Below are 26,262 nucleotides of genomic sequence, written 5' to 3'. Positions count from 1 at the left end.
GTAGTTTGGAGGTGTTGGCCAACAAAGGCAGAGGTTCGTTCTGTGGGAGCAATGTACCCAGCCACAACAGGACAATCAGCAGGGAAATCTGTGAGTGTGGTTGTGAGATTAGGTAAAAGGTAGGAGTGTGTGGAGCAGCTAGTATGAGGAGGGAGATGGATTGAAATGTCAGGTTCTGGGATGGACCGAAGGCCTTGAGGAGCTGCTGGACGTTATGTTGGACTTCTGGAACGTGATCATGGCTGTAAGGCTTGTATAGAGAGGTGTCAAACTTGGTGGAAGACCTTCAGCAACATAGTCACTACGATTCATGACCACTGTGGTGGAGCCTTTGTCTGCAGGAAGGATGATAAAGGCTGGATTGGTTTTCAGGTTACGGATAGCTGTCTATTCCATAAGAGTGAGTGGGACACATTCAAGAGGAATTTAGGAGAGCAAGAGGAGGCCAGATTATAAGTGAGGCATTCCTGTAAAGTTTCCTGGAGATGACTATGGAAGTGGAGGAAGATCACAGTTGCAAGAATGCAACTGTTAAGCAAGATTCTACATGTGGTTTTGGTCGGCTGTTGTCAGTGGAGTGTGGGGCTGAGAAATGTTTCCACTGAAGAGAATGACTAAAAGGAAAAAGATCCTTTACCAATCCACTATGAATGAACTTGGGATTTGATCTAAAGGTGAGGCCTTTAGAAAGTACCGATACTTCTGCAGGGACCGGAATTTTGGAAAACAGGTTGATGACAGTGTTACACGATGGGTGTTAAGGAGCACTGTTTGTGATGGAGGAGGGAGGAAATTTTTGGTATGGGGAAAGTAGAAAGTCAGCCAGGCACGGTTGGGGAGTTATGAAGGGTTCACAGAAGTTAGAACAGAACGACAGGCTCTCTCTTGGCTGTAGGTAATCCTGTTCAAGCATATAACAGGAGTAACAGGGATACGCTTCCTCAGATGGCACTGGAAATACTGTTCTAACTGTTTAAAGGCAAGAGTTTCTATAGTAGTGATAGCACACACGAAGTTTTGGTACAGAGCAAAAGGATATGGCAAAACTAGTAGAGGCTGTCAAGATTGGTTTGAGCTTGAATTTTATGATTATGATGGACCAGAATGATGAAGGTGAGGGACTGATGGAATTGGAGAAGGTTGACATTCTTGTGATAGGACGGGTGACAGGCTGAGATACCAATTATAATGGTAAGCCCATGTCCTACAGCCCACGTCACCTAGGCTGGCACTTCTGCTAAAACGCGGAGCGAAAAGGAAGCATGGGGGGATGAGAACTGCGCATGTGCGCCAACAGAGAGTGGGCAAAGACCACATTACCGAACTGCATCGCTGCGGATAACAGTCAGGCTCGTTTGCCTACGGTACATTGTATTATGTGCTCAAATCTATGAGGGGAATAATAAATATTAAAACCAATTTCGATCAATCGTCATGAGAGAAATATTAATTCACGTCCACTGCTCCACAGATTTACTCTGCATGATGTCAGGAGGCGAGAACAGCTGATACACTTCGTGAAGACGTGAAGAACAATTTTTCTCAAAACAATATTGAAACTGCTTGCAATAATTACTGTTTATTTGTATTTGAACTGCATTATAAGTCAAAATTTAATATACAACAAAATTAACTTCAAGCACAAACTGAAATAATTACATTTGCTTGACAACTGCTTCTGCTCAATAGAATTTTTAAAAATGTGAGTGTGGGTATGTGTGACCATAGTTAAGTGTAATCACGGTGTGTAAGAAAGAATTAGTGGTGGAGAAGACATGTAAAAGACTATCGTAAGAACGGTCAGTAAGTTGTTATTTTTCATCGTTAAAGGGCATTATGAGTGTAAACTAACATGTTCGATATTACAGTCAAAGACTGTATTTATAATCCATTGAACAAGCAAATAATTAACCATCAACTGTAAATAACTCCAGGGTATCTGACCGACAACATCGAAAACCACCAATATCTCGACAAGTAACAGTTACTGTCATTCTAGGGCCTTATCCAGTTCGTGCCTTGAAAATGACAGGTTTACAACATAGTGGAAGAAGCTGAACTTCTCATTGGGCAATATGTTTAACATTATAGTCGCATCATCAAAAGGATACAAAGTCCTAATAAAAAAGGCTAGGAAGTTCTCATTATTATGCATGCAACTGATATGTCGACCAACATTTTTTAAGCCACGAGTCTTTAAAACTAAGAAATATTATTACTTTGTTCCGAAGTCTACATTGTAATACCACTGTCACTTCTATGAGTCTGTTTCCAAACAATCTGATTTTAGATTTACGATGATAGGTTCAAGGCTTATATCCATCATCACTTCCCTGTCAAATTCTTCTTTCTGAAGCTTTTCAACATGCCACACAGACTGTGCCCACGTTAGAGGTGGGATGTTGTCTGTTGCCCCATGCACAAGATATTCGCAATGTCATCTTGAATGTTTTGTTTCTTCTCCCACATAGCCTTAAAACTTTTTACCCAAATTCCATGGGGCTACAATGACTGACACAGGGCTACGATGACAGCGACACAGGGGTAAATGCAAACTGTGTGATCCCATTCATTTGCAAGGAAGTCAAGTTTGTACGTTCTGTCACATGACTTTTACAGTATAAATTAACGACCTGCAGCAGATCGGTACGAGTCTGGTTCATATGGTGTTTAATGTTTTTATTTTTAAGCCAGAGAAAAATATCAGCTTTTCTGGTGTTTGTACTTGATATTTTCTCTATAACAGTTGAATTATAACTGGCGATGACCGACTTTGAAGCAAGGTATGACAAGAATTGTGAATCATGTCACGAAACTGACAGTGTTAATTGTCGAATGGTTATCACTGCTGTTTTTCTTGAACGTAAATACAAGTTTATTCTCAGAAATAAAACCAGAAGAAGAGTCAGCAAGCAGAATAATTATCTGAGAACTTATCCCTATGAGAACATTAAAACCGCCAGTACCATCACTCATTTTCCAACAGATCATCTTGGAATGATTATAATTGACCCATGTTTAATGAACCTAATACATTGTTGAACTACCTCCTCCTCTTGAATCTTGATTCTTTATATGGGATATAGTTCATACTGCACCTAGGTCACTTCTTTGAACTAAAAACTCTTAACATATCTGGAACCAACATCATTTAAAATTCTTTACCTTGATGAAGCGCTTACCACAGAAGCCTGCATAACTAACACATTTTTGTTATGTTGGGCATTCATCATTCACATGAAGCACTTTAAAACTTCAATCTTAAAACTACCTATTTGTGTTACAGGTTCCTTGCGATTTCGACGCTTTCCAGGCAACATGAAACCAACTGTTTCTACAGTTCCTACAGCTCCGACATTTACATATGAATATATGATACCATTAGTGATCTTGCAGCTCTCTAAGAATGAAATTACAATGAAATCCAGACCAATAGCTACTTACAGGTGTTGATAAATATCAAGAGTGACAGTTGAAAATGTGTGCTCCGACTGGGACTTGAGCCCGAGATCTCCTGCTTACATGGCACACACACTGTTTGACAACCATCGAGGATACAGAGGATAGTACGACTGTAGGGATTTATCTTTGGCACGCTCCCCATGAGACCCACATTTCCAACTTACTGTCCACAAACTACATTTGGAGTGCCCCTGCCCACTATACTCATTACTCGCGGCAGTCAATCTACTGACCCCCGTAAGAGTCTGAGCAATCTGAGTGCATCCGCACCGAAGATCATTGGCCGGTAAGGCTTGTACATATGAAGATGGTATCTGTTCTTTCATACAAATTCACAGCTATACCGCTGCAAGAAGAAAAAAAGAATTGATAGTTGAATGAATAATTCTGTTGTGAAATGCAACAACAGTACAGCATGTAGGAGCGAGATTCTCACTCTCTAGCTGTATCTCTCTGCTAGCTGCTCAGAAAGAGAACGAATATTATTGGCCACCAGTGACTAGCAGAGAGGGATGCGCAGAACGGCTGAAAATTTGGCTGCCTTCTTACATTATGCGAACAATAGTGTAAATACTGTTTTTTCTGTGCCCTATGTACCACAAACCAGTCAGCTATATATTAGTGATTGCTTTTCCTTTATATTATTCCATTCCTGTATTATTCCATACAGGAATTTCCATTACTTATATGAAATAAAAGGTGATCATTTGTCTCTCCCTACTTCTTGAATTATGTTTGTGCTAACAATAACTAGACATCGAATATGTTTACAGGAAAATTTAGTGCACTGCTTTGATAAACATAGTTATTGCAACACTTTTATCAAGTCTGCTTCTCACATACCGCCCAACTTCCATTGAAATAAACCAATGAAAACACAGAAGAATGACAAACAAGTGCCTTTTATGATTCAACGATGTCTTTTGAAGCATTATACTGTCATCTTCAGATGGAGTGAATTATTTTTAGAATAATAATTCAATTGAATTGACAGATTTAGTACAAATTGCATACACGAGTTCTAAAATAAAAATGTGTACATTTCTGTGTTTCAGGTGATATTCATAGATGATACATATATCAAACAAAAAAGATTTATAAGTAGTGTGTAATTGAAAAAGGGCTTAGCACTACCACTGTCTACTTCGAAGCAACACCTTCAAAGCTCAAGAAGGCTTAAGTATGCACGAGAAACCATTTTACTTCCAATTTTCTTTCGCATTTTGCAAAAATTTGTTGCTTTTTAATTGTAGTTACTTTGATATGGTGCTAAATAACTTTAACATCATGATGAGCCTCGAGTTTCAATGCACTTTTAGCACAGATAAAAACATCAGCAGCCACCAAATCCAGCAGATGCTACAGTATATTACTTAGCAACAATGGACATTGCTTAAAGTGCGTTTCTGTAAATCACAAAGGTACTAAAGATGGAAGTAGCAATTTTACAGTTTATACAAATAACTGGTAACAGGTATTTTCAACAATACTCCTTATTCATGCAAGACAAAATTTTAAGCTTGCTTCCAAGCGTAAATTAATTTAACAAAATGTTAATTTATATGTTACCTATTGCAAACTTACTATAAGCCATGTCAAGACAAAAATTAAGTTTACTCTACCTGCTTAACATTGTAGCCAGCTTTTGCACTAGTTTCTATAAACATGACATTTAATTCCTTGGCTTTCCGTTCTCCTTCTTCAGTGGAGACCTGTCGTTTATCTGAGAGATCAGTCTTGTTGCCAACAAGCATAATTATTACGTCACTACCACGTTCTGTCCGAACATCGTCAATCCATTTAGATGTCTGATGAAAGGAATTCGCATCTGCAAATGGAATCAATTAGATGTAATTGTGCTAATGACAACACACTAACAAATATGCCTAATGTGTGGTTTGGATTTTATTTAACTCTCAATACCAAAGAGAAAATTTTCTTCCATTAAAAAAGGCCTTTTCTTATGCATAATTTTAAACATTTAAAACATCATATTTAATACTTTTTCCAATGTTCATTTTCAATGCTTTTAAGTATCATTGGTCAGGTAAACTATACATTTACAAACAATTATTTGACAGGCAGTACTCAGCATCCAAATGAACAGTAACTAGACCTGAATAGGTTTCCTTATTAACTCTATACAAAAATGTTACATGAATGAAATTTTCACTCTGCAGCAGAGTGTGAGCTGATATGAAACTTCTTAGCAGATTAAATCTGTGTGCCGGACCAAGACTTGAATTTGGGACCTTTGCCTTTCGCAGGCAAGTGCTCTACCAACTGAGCTACCCAAGCACGACTCATGCCCCGTTCATAGGACAGCTTCTGTGAAGTTTGGAAGGTAGGAGACATTGTACTGGCAGAACTGAAGCTGTGAGGACTGGATAAATTGAAAAATAAAAAAATCAGAGGTTGCTGAATGTTTGCAATGGTTGACTAACATGAAAAAGAAATACAATAAAAGAGGAATGGGTGGCTTTGATATATGAAAGAAGGCAGCAGAGGATCAAGTTGGCAAAATAAAACAAGATACAGTATAAATCTGAGTAACTTGTGAGGGACTGAATTTAATTGACAAAGGAGAAAGTGCAACTCAGAAAATTAAGTAGGGAAAGGGAATACAGGCTTATAAAAATTAGTGACAAAGTGTAAAACAGCAAAGCAGGAGTGACCCAAAGAAAAACGAAGTCTGTGTAAGCGTGCTTGACTATGGGAAAGATGCCATCCATAGGAATATCAAGGAGACCTGCTGAATGTGGAGAAGTACATACTCCAACTTTAAGAGCTGAGCTCATAGTAAAGAAAGGAGAGATGAAAGGTAGAAGGAATACACAGAAGCTCTACACAAGAGAAACATTTTACGACCTATTATAGAAAGAATAGAGGAAGAAGATGAGATGGGTGAACATTGTGGGAACAATACAACAGAGCACAAAGACTTAGTCAAAACTGGCAATGACAGAACTATTCCACCTAGTGTGCAGAATTTATGAGATGGGAAATACCCTTAGACTTTAAGAAGAATGTATAAAACGAGGTCGATGTTGACAAGTATGAATGTTAGAGAACTATCAATTTACTAAGTCATAGTTGCACAATCTAGACAAACTACTTACAGAAGAATAGAAAAAATAGTTGAAGCTGATCTCAGGGAGGATCAGTTTGAGTTCCACTGGAATGTAGGTGCAGATGATGCAATACTGACCCTACAATGTATCTTAGACGATTGACTGAAGAAAGGCAAACTTAAAACGTTTGTAGATTTAGAGAGCGGTTTTGGCACTCTCGATTGGAATACACTCGCTGAAATCAGACTGACGTTATAGGAGTCAAAGGACATGAAGGGGAAGCAGAGTTGAGAAAGGAGTGAAATAGGATTGCAGCCTACCTCCGACATGATTCAATCTGTATATTGAACAAGCAGTAAATGAAACCCAGGAAAAATTAGTAAGGAGATTAAAGTCAGGGAGAAGAAATGAAAACTACGAGGTTTGTCAATATCTTAATACTGTCAGACCTGTTAAAGGACTTGAAAGATCAGGTGAATGAAATGAATAATGCTTTGAACTGAAGGTATGACATGAACAACAAAAGTGAAGCAAGGTATATAGAATGTAGTCAAATTAAGTCAAGTCATGCTGACAGAATTAAATTATAAAAAGAGATAATATAAGCTGTAAAAATTTTGCTATTTGGGCAGCAAAACAAATGCCGAAGGCCGAAGTAAAAAGGATATAAATTGGAGACTGCCAATGGTAAGAAAATCATCTCTGAAAAGATAACTTTGTTAAAGGTGAAAATAAATTCAAGTGTCATGAAGTCTTTTAAAGGCTTTTTTTTAAAAACAAGTTCCTACAGATGACTACAGAAAATTAGAGTGATATATACCAAAAACTAATGAATACCTGAAATGAAGTTGGGGGGTGGGTGGGAGTTTATAGCTATATCTGACAACATGAAGGGATAGTTCAACACAACATTCCAAGGCATCAAGGAATGATCAATTTGGCAATGCAAACAAGTGTGCGTGGTGGAAATTCTACAGGGAGACCAAAGCTTGACTACAGTAAGCAGGTTTGAATACATGTAAAATTTTAGAAAGCATTAAGTAAATAGAGCAAAGCAGCGATTGGTATAAAATGCTAAAAATCAAACAACAGTCTTTATAGTATTTTCAGATTTTTATTTGTTAGCAAATGGTTTTGGCCCTTTCCTCAGGCCATGGGACCATAATAAAACTGTGGGAAAAAGCTTAAAAATTGAGGAAAGGGCTGAAGTCGGCTGCTGAGGTGTATTTTCCTTTCTTTTCCTGCTGTTGTTTATTTTGTGAGATTGTGGTGGATCTTATACCAGCAGTAGCAGGAAGTTGCATCCCTGGCTGATATAACAGGGCAATATTTTTCTGACCCCAATACATTGCCAGATGAAAGTAGTATTACCTTTATCCCCTCTTCTCAAAGAAGTTTTTTCTTTTTTTTGTGGTCTGGATCCTTCCGTGCCAGCTCCTTGCCAAACCAACTGCGGTGAAGGTCCCTGGAATGCTTCTGCAAGTTCTCTCTATTGTGCTACTACATAAATGCCACACTTCTCACAAACAGGGGTATATTTTGCACAACATTTTTGTTATTACTTTTCACCACACAACTAACTATTGCTATGGTAATACCACTCTCTTGAGTACATTCAAACATGCATACTGTAGGATCAGAGATAAAATCCAGAAAAACAACTACCACTCTTCAATTGTTCATTATGCCCCATTGGTGCGTCATTTAGTCCATGGCTCTGATTCAGGCACTTGCTGCACCATGGCAAAAATGACTCCCAGATGACCAGTGGTTGTAATATTTTTACTGGCCCCCTTCTTGCTGACTCCACCACTGCTCCACATTCACTGCAAATAAGAAAGGAAAACACACAGTTTCCCTTTCCCACTACATTTATCCTTATTCAATTTACTCATGAGCACCTCTTGTCAACAGCTTTCCAACGGTGTGTTGGGATGTTCACTAATACCCCGAAACACTACATTGCTTAGCAAGCAAATATCTGAAAACATGATCAAGACTGTTTTTATTTGATTTTTGAAGAGATGAGTTGCAGGATTTATCTAGACACGAAGGGGCTTGCGCAGTGCAAGACTAGCATGGAGATCAGCATCAAACCATTCGTTAGACTGAAGAGAACAGCAACAGTTAAAGGAAATTTTAAAATATCAACTGCTTACGATAGGTGAGGAACATTTTTAAGTCACTTCTTTGCACAGATATACAGGTGACAAACTTAGCAGTTTCGAGTTTTCTACTCAACCACATTTTTCATTATTCAGAACTGTGACATACTTCAAGCAGTGCATCAGAAGCCCAGAAAACAAATTTTATTCTTAAAATTGTCTATTGGGAATACTAATGCAAAAATGTACCTAATTCGATATCACAGTGATAAAAATCAACTCCATGAAACACTAGACATTCATGGCGAGTGGAAAGAAAGTGCTGTCTCACAGTGCCACCACAAGAAATGCGATAGGTGCTTTGAGGTTTGTGACACACACACACACACACACACACACACACGTGGCAAAAAGTAACATGCAGTGGCTAACTTTCGTACTGAAATCTATGCGTAGGAGTTATTGATTGTATCCATGGTAAAGCAACACCCACCTCAGTCATTTCAACATCAAACACTTCAAGTCTGGAAAATAAATGCACTGAGCACCATTATGGCTGCTATGAGGTAGCAATAAACTTTTATAAAAGTTGTCAGCAAGTTACTAGTTCACAGTCTTATCAGTACTTCTAATTCAAACAGAGAGCCCAGAAGAAAAAAAAATTTAAAAAGCAATTTTTAATTTTTTGTTAATATTAAGTTAATCAATGAATGAGCAAAAACTCATGCAACATTTTTAAAAGATAGTATAATTAAGTGATTGTACTTACTTGTGATATCGTAAACTACCACAGCAACTGTTGAGTCACGTATATATGAAGGAATCAAACTCCGGAACCTTTCCTGTCCTGCAGTATCCCAAAGTTGGAGGCGTACCTAAACATGCAAGTTCCATTAATTTCTAGACTGTAGAATGAAATTGTGGTCATGTGTGCTCAGAGAATGCAGCACTAATTTATGAGATTTCTGTAAAGAAGAGGAGTTTGTCCAAAGTTGAACAGATTCCAGTCCAAGGTCTTTAGCTTTGTTACATTTTCAGCCTACCACACATAGTCCTAGCGAAGGTTCTGGCTGAGCTTTAAAATTATTTCTGTTTCATGGAAAGGCAAATATACGGTGGCAGCTTCTGGAGAATATGTAATTCAAGATAAGTTATCAGTAATTTCAAGATCCAATGGAAGCAATATATATCTAGCACACAATTGCCATGGCAAGAGAGATCAATTTTGTTTGCAGCATTGTTGACAACACAGCTTCCTCTAATGTCAGTAGTGTTATAGAGATGAATGAAGCCTGTGCAGTGTTGACTTTCACTACTCTTACCTAATGAGAATTAATTCTGAGAGTGTGTACTAGGGAAAGTAGCTTTGGAGCTCTGTAGTATCATTTATTGCCAAATCACAATTTTAGGAAATGTGTGGATTGTCATGGGGAGATGCATGTGAAACCTGGAAAAAACAGCAGCAATGTTGACTTCCCATTCCAATTATATTGCACAAAATATTGCAAAATAATTGCAATCTGGGAAAACACATTGTTCGATCCATGTAAATTACCGATACAGCAGGGTACTATTTTAGTGCTTTGACAGGTTCAAGAATATATGTCAGAAACCACTGATTCAGAAACTGGGTTATCTAAAAACACTGTTTATGATTACTATGGTTTTTGTTGGAAGGTGTGTTATTTGATTGTGACAAATGAGTCTTGCTGTAGGTGGTGAAAACAAGGTTGTTGAAGTAGACAGATTAAATGTCAACTCACAAGCACTTGTTGCTAAGATAACATTTAAGTAAATCATTACATCCACCTTTTGATGTCAGTAACACTGGAAAATAAAATAAAAAAATTATACAGCATGTACATAGAGTCCTGGAACACTTTCAATTATTTATTGCACAAGAACCAAACACTGTACAGATATAATACATATGTCATTTTGAAGAGAAAACCTGAGAGTTTTTTTTCATGTATACTGCCACAGGGTAGTTTGGTAATCTGCTGATAATTGCACACATGGAGAGTTCAGGTGCGGAGCAAGCTTTCTGTGTGTTGGAGTTGGACAAAAACAAGTGTGCTACAGCTGTTCAATGGATGTTTAGAACCAAGTACAGTAAGAAGCCACTAACAAGGAATGCCATTTACCACTGGCACAACAAATTCATTACAGCAGATTGCTTGTGACCAGCAAAGAGAAGCGGAGGTCCCAATGTGAGTGAAGTGAATATGGAGCGCGTACGAGAAACATTCATAAGGAGTCCAAATAAACCGAAACGTCATGCGTCCCATGAGTTCGAAATGGCTCCAATGACTATGTGGAAAGTCCTGCGACAGAAGCTGCCTATGAACCCGTTAAAATTGGAGCTAGTGCAGAAGCTCAATGATGACGAAAAAGACAAGCATTTTGAATTTTGTTCACAGTTGCAATAATCAAATGAGGAAGATGATGATGATGATGTTTGGTTTGTGGGGCGCTCAACTGCGTGGTTATCAGCGCCCGTACAATTACCCAATCTTTGCTCAGTCCAATTTCGCCACTTTCCTGGATGATGATGAAATGATGAGGACAACACAAACACCCAGTCATCTCGAGGAAGGTGAAAATCCCTGACCCCGCCGGGAATCGAACTCGGGACCCCGTGCTCGGGAAGCGAGAACGCTACCGCGAGACCACGAGCGGCGGACAATTAAATGAGGATGGGGATGGCATTTGTGATCACTTAATTTTTAGTGACAAAGCCAGTTTTCACACTAATGGGAAAGTGAACAGGCATAATTGTCCAATCTGGAGTACAAAGCATCCACATGAATGGATTGAATTTGAGCTTGATTCCCCAAAGCTGTTTCATGAAATGGCCTCCCTGATCACCAGATCTCACTCCATGTGACTTTTCTGTGGGGACACATTAAAGATCAGGTGTACATACCACCTCTACCACGTGATGTAGCAGAGCTCCGGAAGAGAATACAGGAAGTGACTGCCACAGTCGACCATGGCATCCTGGGACAGGTATGGCCAGAATTTAATTACCGTATTGACATCTGCTGGGTCACTCACGGTTCGCATATAGAATGTTTGTAAAAAAATTTCAGAGTTTCTCTTCAAAATGCAGTATGTATGAGATCTGTACAATGTTTAGTTCTTAAGCAATAAATGAAAGTGTTCCCGAACTTTATGTACACCCTGTACATTGATTGCAATGCATCTTGGAAACTACCGAGTTATCCTGAAGGAGAACAAGAGTGTGGTAGGGAAAGGGAGGTGGGGGAATTACAGAAAGAAATATGTTATAGAAAAATCAGGTAATACATCACTAGTTTCTGTTCCTAAGTTCAAGCATATCAGTACAGATGAGACTTTTTGTCAATTATTTATGCACTTTTTTTAAGACAGTGTCCCTGATGCAGTGTGCACAGAAATACAACTCACAGCTCGAGGTTAAAACCATAGGTTGAAATTTTTTAATATAAAGAACAGTTGGTACAGAGGTTCTGGGAATCTACGACATTTTTGTATGTGAAAACAGACCATTATGACTATTCCAGACTGGGACTTTACCCTGAAACCTTTGCCTTTCACAGCCAAGTTATCTTATTTAGTTACCCAGACATTACTCACAACCCATACTCATACACACTCACTTCCCCAGTACCATCTCTTCTACATTCTAAACTTCATAGAAATTACCCTGCATACCTTGTGACACTAGAAAAACAGCACAGCCACTAGTGCCAAGTGAAAAGTCATTGTGGATAACGAAGTACTTGGTGTGGCCAAGAGTATTGTTTTAGAGGGATCCAATGAGTCCTGCACAATCCTCAGTTTCATTTTCCTATTTAAGAAGTAGCTCCTTAACTGCAGCTTTAAGTTTTAAATTAAACTTAAGGAAGTTAAAACACATGTCTGTTGCTTTACATACCGTTCTGTCTTCTAAATACATAGTCTTCGACAGGAAATCAATTCCAATTGTAGCCTGTAAAGAAAGAAAAAAAGAAATGTAACAAATGAAACAACTAAGATGAAACTGTTGCAAGTGTAATAAAATCAGGAAAATACTAAATTTAAATTCTGTCCATTTTATAACTGGCCTCCATGTGTACACATCTGCTAATTTTATAAAGAAACACTGTGTTAACTGAGTTTCCTATGTTTTTCCAACTATCAGCTCACCTTGCCTTTATGTGTGTGTGTGTGTGTACTCCATGTAAAATATGTGTTGAAATATTTGCTCACTGTATTTTATAAATTTTGTTCTTGGTTGAAGCTGCTGTTCTGTTGACAACCATTGAAAGCTTGACAGTAGGGAAATTGTTTTTGGTAAGTTATTTTTAGTTTTTTATAATATCAGTACCTTTAATATATGCTTCCCTTGTTTAAGAATATATACTGATCTATGGCTTACTTTCAGTAATTCAATTATTTCTCAAATATGTTTCATAAACATTTATTCCCTTTTACTTTTTCAACCAAAGACATGGATTGGAAATATATGTATTTTACAACAGTGTTCAACAGATGAGTCTCCCCACAACTTCAAATAATAAACGTATTTCAAATTTCTCTCATCTCAACTGAGACTGATTAAACTGAAAATATTGAAATCAAACCCGATGAATTATCACTGTCCAATGTATCTGGACAATAATAAAAATGTTTGCTTTCAACAAAGTATGGTTGAAATACAAGTTCAATGTTGTAGATTTCAGTCAAGCTACAGATATTATTCACACACTCATATGTACGCAAAATTATTAGAAATAAAATATTAAAATTAACCTGAAGTATTAGTCTTGCAGACATTACAGTCACATCCATAAACTGAAACAGACAAAACTGATGTACACATGCTTCAGTAGCCCAACAAAGTTTATAGAGTAACCAGAAGGCATTTCAAGATGGGAAAAAAAACACTGAAGTTCACACATATATATTGCGAAAATTGCTGCCTAGCGGGTGAAGTATGTAATACTGCACTGAAGTTCAGCAGTCATCAATTCAATGATTTGAACAGCACAGTGCTTGAGAACACATGGTTCTGCTGGACATGGTATGCTGTTGGCTTGATGCTGTTGGCTTGCTACATCCTTTGAACTGACTTATCCAGCTATTGGGGGGAGGCGTAAAGTTTAACACTGATTCCAAACCACAGCGGAACTCAGCATTTTTTGTACCAACAATCATTTGCACAGGTGAAGAGTAGTCGAATCATAGCTGATAAGGAAAAGCTGAACGAAGCGAAAAAGAGCGTAAAGAGAGCAATGAGAGAAGCATTCAACGAATTCGAACATAAAACATTGGCAAACAATCTAAACAAGAACCCTAAAAAGTTTTGGTCATATGTAAAATCGGTAAGCGGATCTAAATCCCCTATTCAGTCACTCGTTGACCACGATGGCACCGAAACAGAGGACGACCGAAGAAAGGCAGAAATACTGAATTTAGTGTTCCGAAACTGTTTCACTGCGGAAAATCGTAACACGGTCCCTGACTTCAGCCGTCGCACGGACGCCAAAATGGAAAATATTGAAATAAACGATATCGGAATTGAAAAACAACTGCTATCACTTAGTAGCGGAAAAGCATCCGGACCAGACGAGATACCCTTAAGATTCTACAGTGATTATGCTAAAGAACTTGCCCCCTTTCTATCAGCAATTTATCGTAGATCGCTGGAAGAACGTAAAGTACCTAGCGACTGGAAGAAAGCGCAGGTCGTTCCCATTTTCAAGAAGGGTCATAAATCAGATGCGAATAATTATAGGCCTATTTCGCTTACGTCAATCTGTTGTAGAACAATGGAACATGTTTTGTGTTCTCGTATTATGACGTTCTTAGATAATACAAATCTCCATCATAACCAACATGGATTCCGCAAACAGAGATCATGTGAAACTCAGCTCGCCCTATTTGCCCAAGAAATTCACAGTGCCGTAGACACTGGCGAGCAGATTGATGCCGTATTCCTGGACTTCAGGAAGGCATTTGATACGGTTCCGCACTTACGTTTAATGAAAAAAATACGAGCTTACGGAATATCGGACCAGGTTTGTGATTGGATTCAGGATTTCCTAGAAGAAAGAACACAACATGTCATTCTTAACGGTTCAAAATCTGCAGATGTAGAGGTAATTTCGGGAGTACCGCAAGGAAGCGTGATAGGACCTTTATTGTTTACAATATACATAAATGACTTAGTTGACAACATCGGTAGCTCCGTGAGGCTATTTGCAGATGATACGGTTGTCTACAAGAAAGTAGCAACATCAGAAGACTCGTACGTACTCCAGGAAGACCTGCAGAGGATTAATGCATGGTGCGACAGCTGGCAGATTTCCCTAAACGTAGATAAATGTAATATAATGCGCATACATAGGGGCAGAAATCCATTCCAGTACGATTATGCCATCGGTGGTAAATCATTGGAAGCGGTAACGACCGTAAAATACTTAGGAGTTACTATCCGGAGCGATCTGAAGTGGAATGATCACATAAAACAAATAGTGGGAAAAGCAGGCGCCAGGTTGAGATTCATAGGAAGAATTCTAAGAAAATGTGACTCATCGACGAAAGAAGTAGCTTACAAAACGCTTGTTCGTCCGATTCTTGAGTATTGCTCATCAGTATGGGACCCTTACCAGGTTGGATTAATAGAAGAGATAGACATGATCCAGCGAAAAGCAGCGCGATTCGTCATGGGGACATTTAGTCAGCGCGAGAGCGTTACGGAGATGCTGAACAAGCTCCAGTGGCGGACACTTCAAGAAAGGCGTTACGCAATACGGAGAGGTTTATTATCGAAATTACGAGAGAGCACATTCCGGGAAGAGATGGGCAACATATTACTACCGCCCACATATATCTCACGTAATGATCACAACGAAAAGATCCGAGAAATTAGAGCAAATACGGAGACTTACAAGCAGTCGTTCTTCCCACGCACAATTCGTGAATGGAACAGGGAAGGGGGGGATCAGATAGTGGTACAATAAGTACCCTCCGCCACACACCGTAAGGTGGCTCGCGGAGTATAGATGTAGATGTAGATGTAGAAGGAGGAGGTAAGTGGCAGATGAAAATCCTAAGATCGACTGGGGATTGAACCTAAGACCTCTGCTCTCATAGTCTAGCATACTTAACTACCCCCCCCCCCCACCACACACACACACACACACACACACACACACACACACACACACACACACACACCATTACCAACATGCACACAAAAATGAAAGCAACAAACTTAATAGATATTTTGAAACCTCAGGGAGGAGAGAAGGATTCATTGGGGAAGATTCAAAGTGAAGGAATTGCCACAAAGATCCCAGGATTAGAGGGTTCCCAGACCTCGGACCCCAGTAACCAATGCCTTACAGATCTTCCGTCTGTTGCAGAAAGCAAATCAATAAGAATATTCTGCAGTCAAACATTATGATATACGTCAAGGAATGGAAGCACCTTTCAAAGAACCAGCATGGGTTCGGAAAGAAACCACTCTTGTGAAATGCAGCTTGCTTTACTAATACACAATATTTTGTGAAAAGTCAATGGGCATTGAATGGTAGTTTTATTCAAGACTTATGAAAAGCATATGACAGCACCACACTGTCAACTAATAACCAAAATACACTCAATCATACTGCGTATATTTGCAGATATGCGATTTTCCAGCTGCATTTTGACTAACTGAAACCAGATGTGATACTGGGTAGTGGATGTTCAAAAGAAAAAAAAGTAGCATTGGGAGCGTTTCTAAGAAAGAGAACAGGACCTCTGATGGTCTCTATACGAATAATCAGTTTATCAAATACAATAAGCAGAACTACAAGACTGTTTGCTAACAATGCAATGACCAGAAAATATTGTTGTTTGTCTATTTTAAGAAACTCCAGCCAAACTTTGATGAAAGTTTCATTTAATGCAAGGAATAGCTTGGTAATGTCTGTAACAAACAGAAAGAATTCAATAGTACATAATTATAAAATCAGTAGCGAACATTTGGGTTGTATGTTGTCATTTAAATATTTACGGGTAATAGAAACAATTTGTACAAAAAGGGGATAAGCTTGATTTTACCATCAGGATTACAGAAGGTGAATGGAAGACATTTGCTGGAAAGGTTCCAGAGAAATGCAAGGGACTCCAGCATCTGGAGTCCTTATCAGTGTGGCAATGGCAGCACACATCAAATAAATTCAGAAACATGAAGCTAAGAATGAAAGATTGATATGCCCCATACAAAATATGACAGAGGTGCTCAGTGTAAGGTCACAAAAATGAAGTTCAGCACTCATTTCTCCCACTTCAGCAACACCCAATAATGAGAATCTATTTATTGTATTTTGTTACGTGAAAGAGCAGTGTGACCATGAGAGTCAAATTCAACCAACTGTGCCACCACTGGACATTATTCAATCACTGAAAAATTAATAGAAATTGCTGATTTGTTTACAATATTATGAAAAGGATAGTAGTTACTCACCACATCGCAGAGATGCTGAGTAGCAGATAGTCACAACAAAAAGAACATCACAAATAAGCTTTCGGCAACAATGCTTTTGTCAAAAACAGACCGTACGTGCACGCACACATGCATGACTGCAGTCTCTGGCAGCTGAAGACACACTGAACAGCAGCAGCAGCAGCAGCAGCAGCAGCAGCAGCTCAACTGGGTGGGGTAATGGTAGTAGGGTAGCGGTGGGGGATAGTGACTTACTGCTGGGGAGCACACAGGGACAAGGTGGAGAGGGGTAGAGCAGCTAGATGCAATCGGGAGGTTAGATGGAGGGCAGGCAAGAGGTGGGGGTAGCGGATAAGTGGAGAAGTAAAAAGACTGGGTGCATTGGTGGAACAGAGGGCTTTGTAGTGTTGGAATGGGAACAGGGAAGGGGCTGGATGGGTGAGGACAATGACTAACAAAGGATGAGGCCAGGAGGGTTACAGGAATGTAGGATATATTGCAGGGAGAGTTCCCACATGTGCAATTCAGGAAAGCTGGTGTTAGTGGGAAGGATCCAAACGGCACAGGCTGTAACGCAGTCATTGAAATGAAGTATGTCGTGTTTGGCAGCGTGCTCAGCAACAGGGTGGTCCACTTGTTTCTTGGCCACAGTTTGTCAGTAGCCATTTGTGAGGACAGACAGCACGTCTGTTGTCATGCCGCATAAAATGCAGCACATTGGCTGCAGTTTAGCTTGTAGATCACATGACAGGTTTCATAGGCAGCCCTGCCTCTGATAGGATAGGTGATGTTTGTGACCAGACTGGAGTAAATGGTGGGAGGTTGTATGGGACAGGTCTTGCATTTAGGTCTTTTACAGGGATATGAGCCACAAGTTAAGGGGGTGGGAGGAGCTTGGGTTGTTAGGCATGTACGAGTATATTGTGTAGGTTCGGTGGACGGCAGAATATCACTGTGGAAGGGGTGGGAAAGATAGTGGAGAGGACATTTCTCATTTCAGATAGTCAAAACCCTGGTGGAGAATGTAATTTCCTTTTCATAATATTGTTACGTTCGATCCTGGGTTTTCCATTTTTGAGTCTGTTTTTAAGTACATTTTCCGTTTTGTGGCATTTGAATTGCAATTGAGAAGTTGTTCAGTCGTACTTGAGATTTTGATTTAATTCTTTTGCAACTACTGTTGAAATCTTATTCAGTAAAATTGATTTAATTATCTAGCAAAAATGTATACCTATAATATCTAAGGTAAAGTGTGTTTGGAGGCAAGGAGTAATAGTATTTATTTACAAAATAAAATTTATATATTATTTTGCAGAAAGACAATGGAGGGGGTAATAAAAACTTCTTCACCCTTGTTTAAGCAGCAAAATAATTGTCAGCTTTGTCATCTATTTTGATGCGCCAATTTGAATCTGTACAAACAAAATTAATTAAACAATTGTCCAATCTATATTACTAAACAGTCAATCTGGTACAAGGATTAGTTGCAGGTTGCCTATCTAACAGCTTTAAGGGGAAACAAATTTCATTTGCAATGTTGCATGTAATTACTGACCAAAATTTAAAATGTGTCAATCATTAAAGAGGTAGGCCTACAATTTTAAAGACTTAACACAGTAAGAAAAACATTACAGTCACAAAGTGAATATTATTCCTCCAATATTTGAGAAAGCGGGCACTAGGTGGCATCCAACAAACTTTAAACATAATTTCAAACCTTTTTTAAACTTCTCCCTTACATGATTAATCAAATGTTTAACACATTAATTAATTTGTAAAATAATCAGTTGAAGGTGTTTTATATTAGGTTGGTACAAAAGTACATAGCACTCTAGTCATCAGTAATATATTTTCCTTTGTTATTTACAACTAACTGCCAATGCTGGGGTAACTTTTTGATTCTGCGACTCTAAAAACCACATGGCTGTGAGGTGAACAACTCGTTGAGTCATGTTCAGGGCACATTTTCATCCAGAAAGGAAGTTCCTTGAAGGTTGTTTGATAGAGCGGAAGACGTGAAAATCCAAGAGTGTATGGTGAATAAAAGTGGGTGCAGAATGACTTCCCAACCCAGCTCCTGTAAAGTGATTTTTTTTTGTCTGTCTTGCAGTTTGGATGCACATTGATTTTCTAAAGCCATGTTGTTGATTGCTGACAGGTGCTTGGTTGTGAAATTTATGTCTGTCATAAAGTTGTTCCAGGGCTTTTGGTAAGATGCTTAATAAAGACAAGGGTCGATTATTGGATTCTAAATCAGATGAACCTTTTTTAAATAATGGTGAGACTTAAGCTATTTTGAGAGCTGGAAAAAATGCTAATTTTTTGTGAATGGTTGAAGAGGGTTGATAATGGCTTTACTATGAGGTGAGCAAACACTTAATATGGAGTCAGGTACTTCATCATAGCCACTAGATGTGTTATTGCTCAATGATTTTATTATGTTCATAATTTTGCTGGGGTTTGTTTCATTAACTAACATTAAAATGTCAGTAGTGTGTGGTAGATTGGTGGAACTTGAGATTGGTACCTTGCAGTTAGCCTGAATAATATCTGGCTACTGAGTTGAAATATTCACTGAATTTGTTGACAACTGTATGTCGATCTAAGACCTTAGAATCTTTAAGTAACAAATATGTTCTCTTTTTTAGGCGTTACAAGTTTCTTTTTTAATAGCTTTCCACACGGCTTTCATTTTGTTTGAAGAGTTACTTATGAAATTGCCATTCCATAAAAGTTTTGCCTGTCTATTAATTCTAAGATGTGTTTTTGTAGGCTTTGCAACAATCGGAAAAATCTTTAGAGACTGTATTTAAGAAATATTGTAGAAATCTGTTCCTCTCACTAGACATTTACATTCATTTTTGTTACCCATGACTTTCTATTTTTATTGCTTGAAATTTTTGTTTCAAGAGGTAATCCTGTATTAAAATAATATGTAATGAAAACTTAAGAACCTACTGCCATCAGCAATTTGCATGTAAATACTTTTCCAATTTTCACTGGCTAACAGGAAATTAAACTCTTAATACTGTCTTCAGAAAAGGTGGTTCTTTGAATTACTTTTCCCATATCAATGCTCAGTAGCAGAGCATCATGGTCACTGTAACCAATGCTCAGTATTTCACCAGTAAATACAGAGCTAGTATCAGTTATGAAGATTTGGTCAATTATTGAACCTGTGTGCTCAGTTGATCTTGTTGGAGAGAGTATTGTAGGGATAATATTGAATAATTTGCACACATTTATCGCAGCATGTGAAGTATTACAGCGTTTTTGGAGAATCACTTAAAAATCACCATGAAGTATTATTTTCAGATTTAATGAGCTGACGCTAATGAGCAGAACTTCTAATAATGATGAAAATACTAAAACTTGCTGCTCTATTAACATTTCTAATTATATAGTTTAGATCAGGCAGTTTCATCACACAAAGCTCAAAGTCCTTATCTACTGACAGTTCAGATCAAACCTCTGATTTTTCTGGTCCCTTTCAAAAATGGCAGTACCACCATGAGTGAAGAACTGCCTACAATAGTGGCTTTTTAGTGAGTACCTTGGAATAGACGTTGACTGAATTTCTTCTTTACACAGCCACTGTTCAGTAATACACATTACTTCTGAATCTGAGACTTAAGAAACACTCCCAGCAATGGAATTTTGTTTCTGATCAACTGGACATTATGACGTAATACAACAAATATTGGGCTTTGTGGTTTGAGATGAAGGTGTAATTAACTTTTTCTAAAAGCATTTATGACAAAGCACTTACCTAAAAAATTTGCAGATTAGTTGTTTCTGTGTGTGGCTTCTTGCAGGAAATTTTCAGTAGATGAGATGATTTTGAATGGTTGGCACTGTTCTGCTTGAGCCCACGCTACTGTTATATTTGGTCTAAACCACTCTGTAATTTGTGTTTGTCTGGCTATTTTGAAACTTCGGGTTCTTCTCTTGAGGATATGATTTTATTGATTTCCTGTTAGTTGGTCTTTTCCCAATATATTTAAATGTAGCCCATGAGCTGTATGAAAGTCATCTTCCTAAACTGTATGTATCTATCTTTACATTATTTCTGAGATTAGTTTGTTTGTAATGCAAATTTCTCTGTCAACACAGGACCAGGAAGAGAAATAATCATGAGGAGGAACATTAACAATGAATATATTTGTATGTAATAAATTCTTGAAACTTTTCTTCATTTCTGTTGTAAACTTAACGATTTCTATATGAGTATCATTCGAACCACCAAGAAGTACACCAAAATCGCCTTTACTGATGCCAGATTTTTAAGAATAGTTTGTTAGTTTATTTCATAAAACTGCACTACTGGCTTTACAAAATCTGTTATCATGAAATAACATTTATCTCTCAATAATGCACCAATTACACATTCATGACTGTCACTGAGTACACCAATGTTTTTGCTTATCATTGCTTTTGGGCTAGCTGATTTTGAAACATGTATTTGCTGAGTAGAGATATTCAGTTTTTGCATGTTTGCCAACTTTTTTGGACAAAAATGAACCAGTATTAGATCAGCTGCCTTAGGAGCAAATTTATGACAAGCCCCAGAAATTTATTTCCAATTGCGATCGTCCTTTTTGAGGTAAGATGTCTGAATTGTTCATACGAACTGATGCCCAAGAGGAAACACTATTTATGATATCTGTACATATTATTTTATGTAGGCACCACTGCGCCGACGATTCAGAGTTGCCGACAGGAGTTACTAAATTTTCTTCTTGGGCAACGTGAGCTTGGGCAACTTGAGAAGCACAACTATCAGCCTAATCTGAATTTTTTCGTATTTTGTGGAGAACTTTTTTATTTCTTCTGCAAGACTTTAATTATTGTTAGATACTTTTTTTCATCCCTGGTGCTGTCAATCATCATTTCTGTGTCATGAGTGCATATTGGTTGTTCCATAGCACTCACTGCTTTATGTTTATGTCCATGCCATCACAAAGTTCATGTCACTTGACACAGATGCGTCAACCTTTCCACAATGAATACTGTTGTTGGATATTTTTTCACTTGGCATTCCAATTTCAAGCATCCACAGCACCATTCACTACCTCCAAATGACAAAATGTAAACTCATGTGGAACAGTCAACTACAAGTAAGAAAATGACCCATTAATAAATCCTTAGGAACGGGAATATCAGCACGCAAAATGAAAAATGCTACAAACTTAGGTGCCAACCTAAAACATGGGAGTTCAATTCTTTAAAGAATCAGGGATGGAACTTTACTGATTACGAAAAAATGTGATTACAGTAGGTCTACAGCCTTTAACAGGGCCAAAATCAAATCATAATGACATAGACATTTACTCTGGGCTAGTGTATCAGCATTGTGTGTTTGGTTTATGGTCACTTTGTAAGAAGAAAACTGCAGTGAAACTTTTGCAGAAAAAGCAACTTCAATAATTTTAAAAGTACTTAGTATCTTTATTGATGCCGCAATGAACTGAACAAGTAACAATTTTGGAGGAATTTGGTGAGGAAACATTGAATACTGCAGCTCTGTAATATTATTCAGCATTTTAACACCTGAATTAGGATGCAGCAAAGGCATTGCTTCTTGCTTGTTAAATGACATCAAGTATTATGACGCTGACCCAGGACCAACTGTTTGACAAACTGCAGAAGTTAATACATTATACCAAGATAGTACATTCTGAGGAGAAGCATGTATCATCACATCTGAAATTTAAATGGGAAAGTTTGAAATAAAGATGGTGACATTCTTGCAAAACCCTGTTGGTAAATGTACGGAATCATTTTCGTTACACTAAGTGACAATTCAGCCGCCACCCCTGATTATCTCACTTAAGGATCACGAGAATAGGGTAAGAAACAAGAATTTTGATGACACGAATAATTTCAAGTGTGCTCTTTGGAGTTGTTATAGCTCCAAAATAAGTCACACTAATAGATTATATTAGATGTAATCGCAGTACATGATGTGGTTGTGTGTGATGCTTAAGAGAAAGAATATGTAGTCAGTCTTTAACAAGCATACTGTTTATATTGCCAACTGGTGTTAAAGAATTCATGTACTTAACTAATATACTCAGCTGACTGGTTTCTCAGACTCAAATTCCTGTTGCTATTACTTGGGCAATACTTTGTGGAACAGGCTTCAGGCCACTGCTGTTTATTGGGAATCCCCAGGAGACATTACTTACAAAATGCTTGTGGCTTCTATCCAAATGTGTGGTAGCAATATTCGGTTAGACTACATGAATACAACAATGTGCAAACAGCAACACAACTGGTCACAAATTTGACTCGTGTAATAAAAAAGGCAGGAAAAATTTTAAATATGCCCAATTTCAAGCAAATTCTATGAAGAAAAACTTAGGAAAGTCATTCTGATACCCACATAGAGCATGCATGGACACAGTAATAACAACACCCAAGAAACAGCTCGTACAGAGATATTCCCCAACACATGATTCACAAAACAAATTTAGAAGTAATAGTACTATTCTACCTGTGAAACTGTTACAACAGGGAAAAAAGTTTTAAAAATTTAATTTTTTGCTGGAAGAATACAACTCTTATATTTGCTAATTAAGGTGCATTAAATTTTAAGTATACAGCTGTTTATGTGTATATAAATTTACGAATGTCAGTATTTGATATGTCAGGGATTTATATCTGCTTCTTGCTGGTAAGGTGCTCTGATAATTTTGTGGTTGTTCTGACACACTATTTTCATATTTTTTCATCACATTGGTGACAAAGCGGAAATTAACAGAATGGTTTCAAGGGGACCGGAATGTTATTGTTTTATTCATGCAGCTGCCAAATTTTCTGACGATGTTAAATTTACTGATAATACGCAAATGGGGCCAAGTTCTAAGGTGGTGTACTTCGATCACAGAATGCACGCTTATTCCGGTCATTAAAAAATGTCAGAGCACTGCACTTCAATGCATTCAAGGCATAGTTTCCCAGGCACCAAGAATGTGTTTGTAGCTGTTTAACCAGTTTACAGTCAGCCGTCAACAGTCACAAGGTTAGCTTTACAGTTCTAATTATGCACCTACGAATATTTGACGATTTCTAAGCCACTATATGTTTGACAACAATGAAGCCTTTGTCTACTCTGTACCACACATCTCAGATTGCCTCTTTTAAAAGAGCTTTAGTTTTCAACCTATTAAGAAGTTTGCCGAAAGTTCTCACATACAGAAGACACTTCTCTAAGGCTGCATTCACATTGGCACCAACAATTGTCATCAGACGCCATTGGCAGAGGTCGCCCAATAACATCGGCTGATAGTATGGTCAGTCAAGGAGGTTAGGCTATGTTAGAACCTCTTATGTATGTAGTAGGTTAGATTTTAACCTACTAATGTGGGGTCGATACCACGATGCCTCTGGACTTGGATGCCAGTGCTGCGTAGCCACTTCTGCTAGTTAAAGAGACACTGAATGCATGTGAATGAGCTTTCTTGTCTTGTAAACAAAATGGTGAGTACTATACACTTATCAGAATAAGCAGACAAATTTTACAAACAGACTTACATCAATTAACATTCAATGACTGTCATTTAGCATTCGAGTGAAAGACAAGCATAAATTGTAGCATAAAATACTCTGAAAATCTAAAGCACTTAAAAGTGAAGATACATACTATACACCACATTTCCAAACCAGTTCATACCAAATCAGTACCCTACTGGCATAAAACACCAGTAAGAAGTAATAAATTTGTGGACAACTAATGACAACCTATCACAAAAAGATCCAGTACAGTAGCTATAAGCATATAAGATACACCCTTTTCATTTGAACAAATTATTTTTGAGGTTATAATCTATGGCTAAAATCTCCAATAAAGATTTTGCCTATTGAAGCTTCGACTAAACCTGCGATTTCAGTCCACAGTCTTTCTTGAACTAATCTTGTCAGTTTCTCACACTCCATATTGTGTGTGCGAGAACGTGGGTCGATTCGACCGAAGAAAAACTGATTTTAATTTCACCGATCGTCGTCCGAGGTCTGTACTTTCGGGCGATAAGATCGGCTGTAGTGCGACCGCGGACGTAGTGATTGGATAAGATCGGTCGTCCCCGCCCACGCGGGCCGTCTGCGAAATCCACAGATATCGGAGCCACTGTGGCCGCAGCCGAAGGCTTCATCCGCCGTCTTCGGCCGATGTCGGTCGTCGGCGGTATCCACGGATATCTGTGCCACTTCAACCGAGCTCATCGGACAATGACGGCAGATCTTTTCGAATAATTACGCCACCACATGCGCGGTCTCAATGCAGGATATCTCATCGCCTGAACGTAAGGATTTCTGACGAAGATAGGTGAAATTCAAATCATCTTGTTTTTGGGTCATAATGCCCAATACGACACTAAAAATGGACTGTTGGAAACTTAAGTGCAGTCAGAGAAGTCTGTGGCGCCCTCGGGGATGAAAAATATCATAACAGGGATTCAGTGCGTACTTAATGGACTGAAATCGAAGTTTATTGGAAACAACAAGTTGGCAAAGTCTTTATTGGAAATTTAAGGAACAGATTATAACCTCTAAAAAAATTAGTTAACGTGACAAGTATGGCGTATCTTATGCTTAAAGTTACTGCAAGGGATCTTTTTGGGCAGTGATGGGTGGACGTCAGCTGTCTAAAATTTATTATTACTGCTTACTGCCGTTTTTACTCCAGTAGAATTGTGATTCTGTCACATGAAGTGGTTTGAAAATTTTATGTACGTACATGTTTCCACTTTTCAGTACTTTAGGTGTGCAGAATATCTTATTCTAAACGTTGTCATTCACACGTAATCCGAATGACAGCCATTGAAGGTTAGTTGGCGTATGTCTGCCTATCATCAAATAAATTCATCAAAGCAGATTTCGAGTACTTGAGGTGTGATTCGAATTCTATTAAACAATCCGATACAGTTCTGGCTCAAGTAAAACTATAAGTGTCACTTTGTTATTGGACGTCCAACTATTACATCTTTCCAATCATTCGGCATACAAGTATACTAAGTTCTGAAAAGTAAAGTTTCAAAGTTCTGTGTGATATGTTTGACGCTATTTACGATGCCCTAAATTACTAATCTAAAGGCTAATATTTTCATTCTTGCATCCCAAATACTACGATTTTTTAAATTATTCCATATCGAATTTTGGAGCT

At 38.1% G+C, this 26,262-nt stretch overlaps 1 protein-coding gene across 2 annotated transcripts in view; it reads right to left on the bottom strand.

The window, feature by feature from the left end:
• The window catches only part of LOC126091834 (ras-related protein Rab6), a 74,145-nt gene that overhangs the window by 36,523 nt on the left and 11,360 nt on the right, over nucleotides 1-26,262 (bottom strand). For both annotated transcript variants that reach the window (XM_049907103.1, XM_049907096.1), the window contains exons 3-5: nucleotides 12,558-12,611; nucleotides 9,408-9,513; nucleotides 5,085-5,290 (exon numbers count right to left, since the gene is read on the bottom strand). In XM_049907103.1, the coding sequence (XP_049763060.1) occupies nucleotides 5,085-5,290; nucleotides 9,408-9,513; nucleotides 12,558-12,611 (366 nt within the window). The remainder of the gene's footprint in view (nucleotides 1-5,084; nucleotides 5,291-9,407; nucleotides 9,514-12,557; nucleotides 12,612-26,262) is intronic.

The sequence above is a fragment of the Schistocerca cancellata genome, chromosome 1, assembly GCF_023864275.1.
Source record: "Schistocerca cancellata isolate TAMUIC-IGC-003103 chromosome 1, iqSchCanc2.1, whole genome shotgun sequence".
Taxonomy (NCBI): Eukaryota; Metazoa; Arthropoda; class Insecta; order Orthoptera; family Acrididae; genus Schistocerca; species Schistocerca cancellata.
The sequence above is the reverse complement of the archived record's forward strand: the minus strand, read 5'-3'. Positions and strand labels throughout refer to the sequence as shown.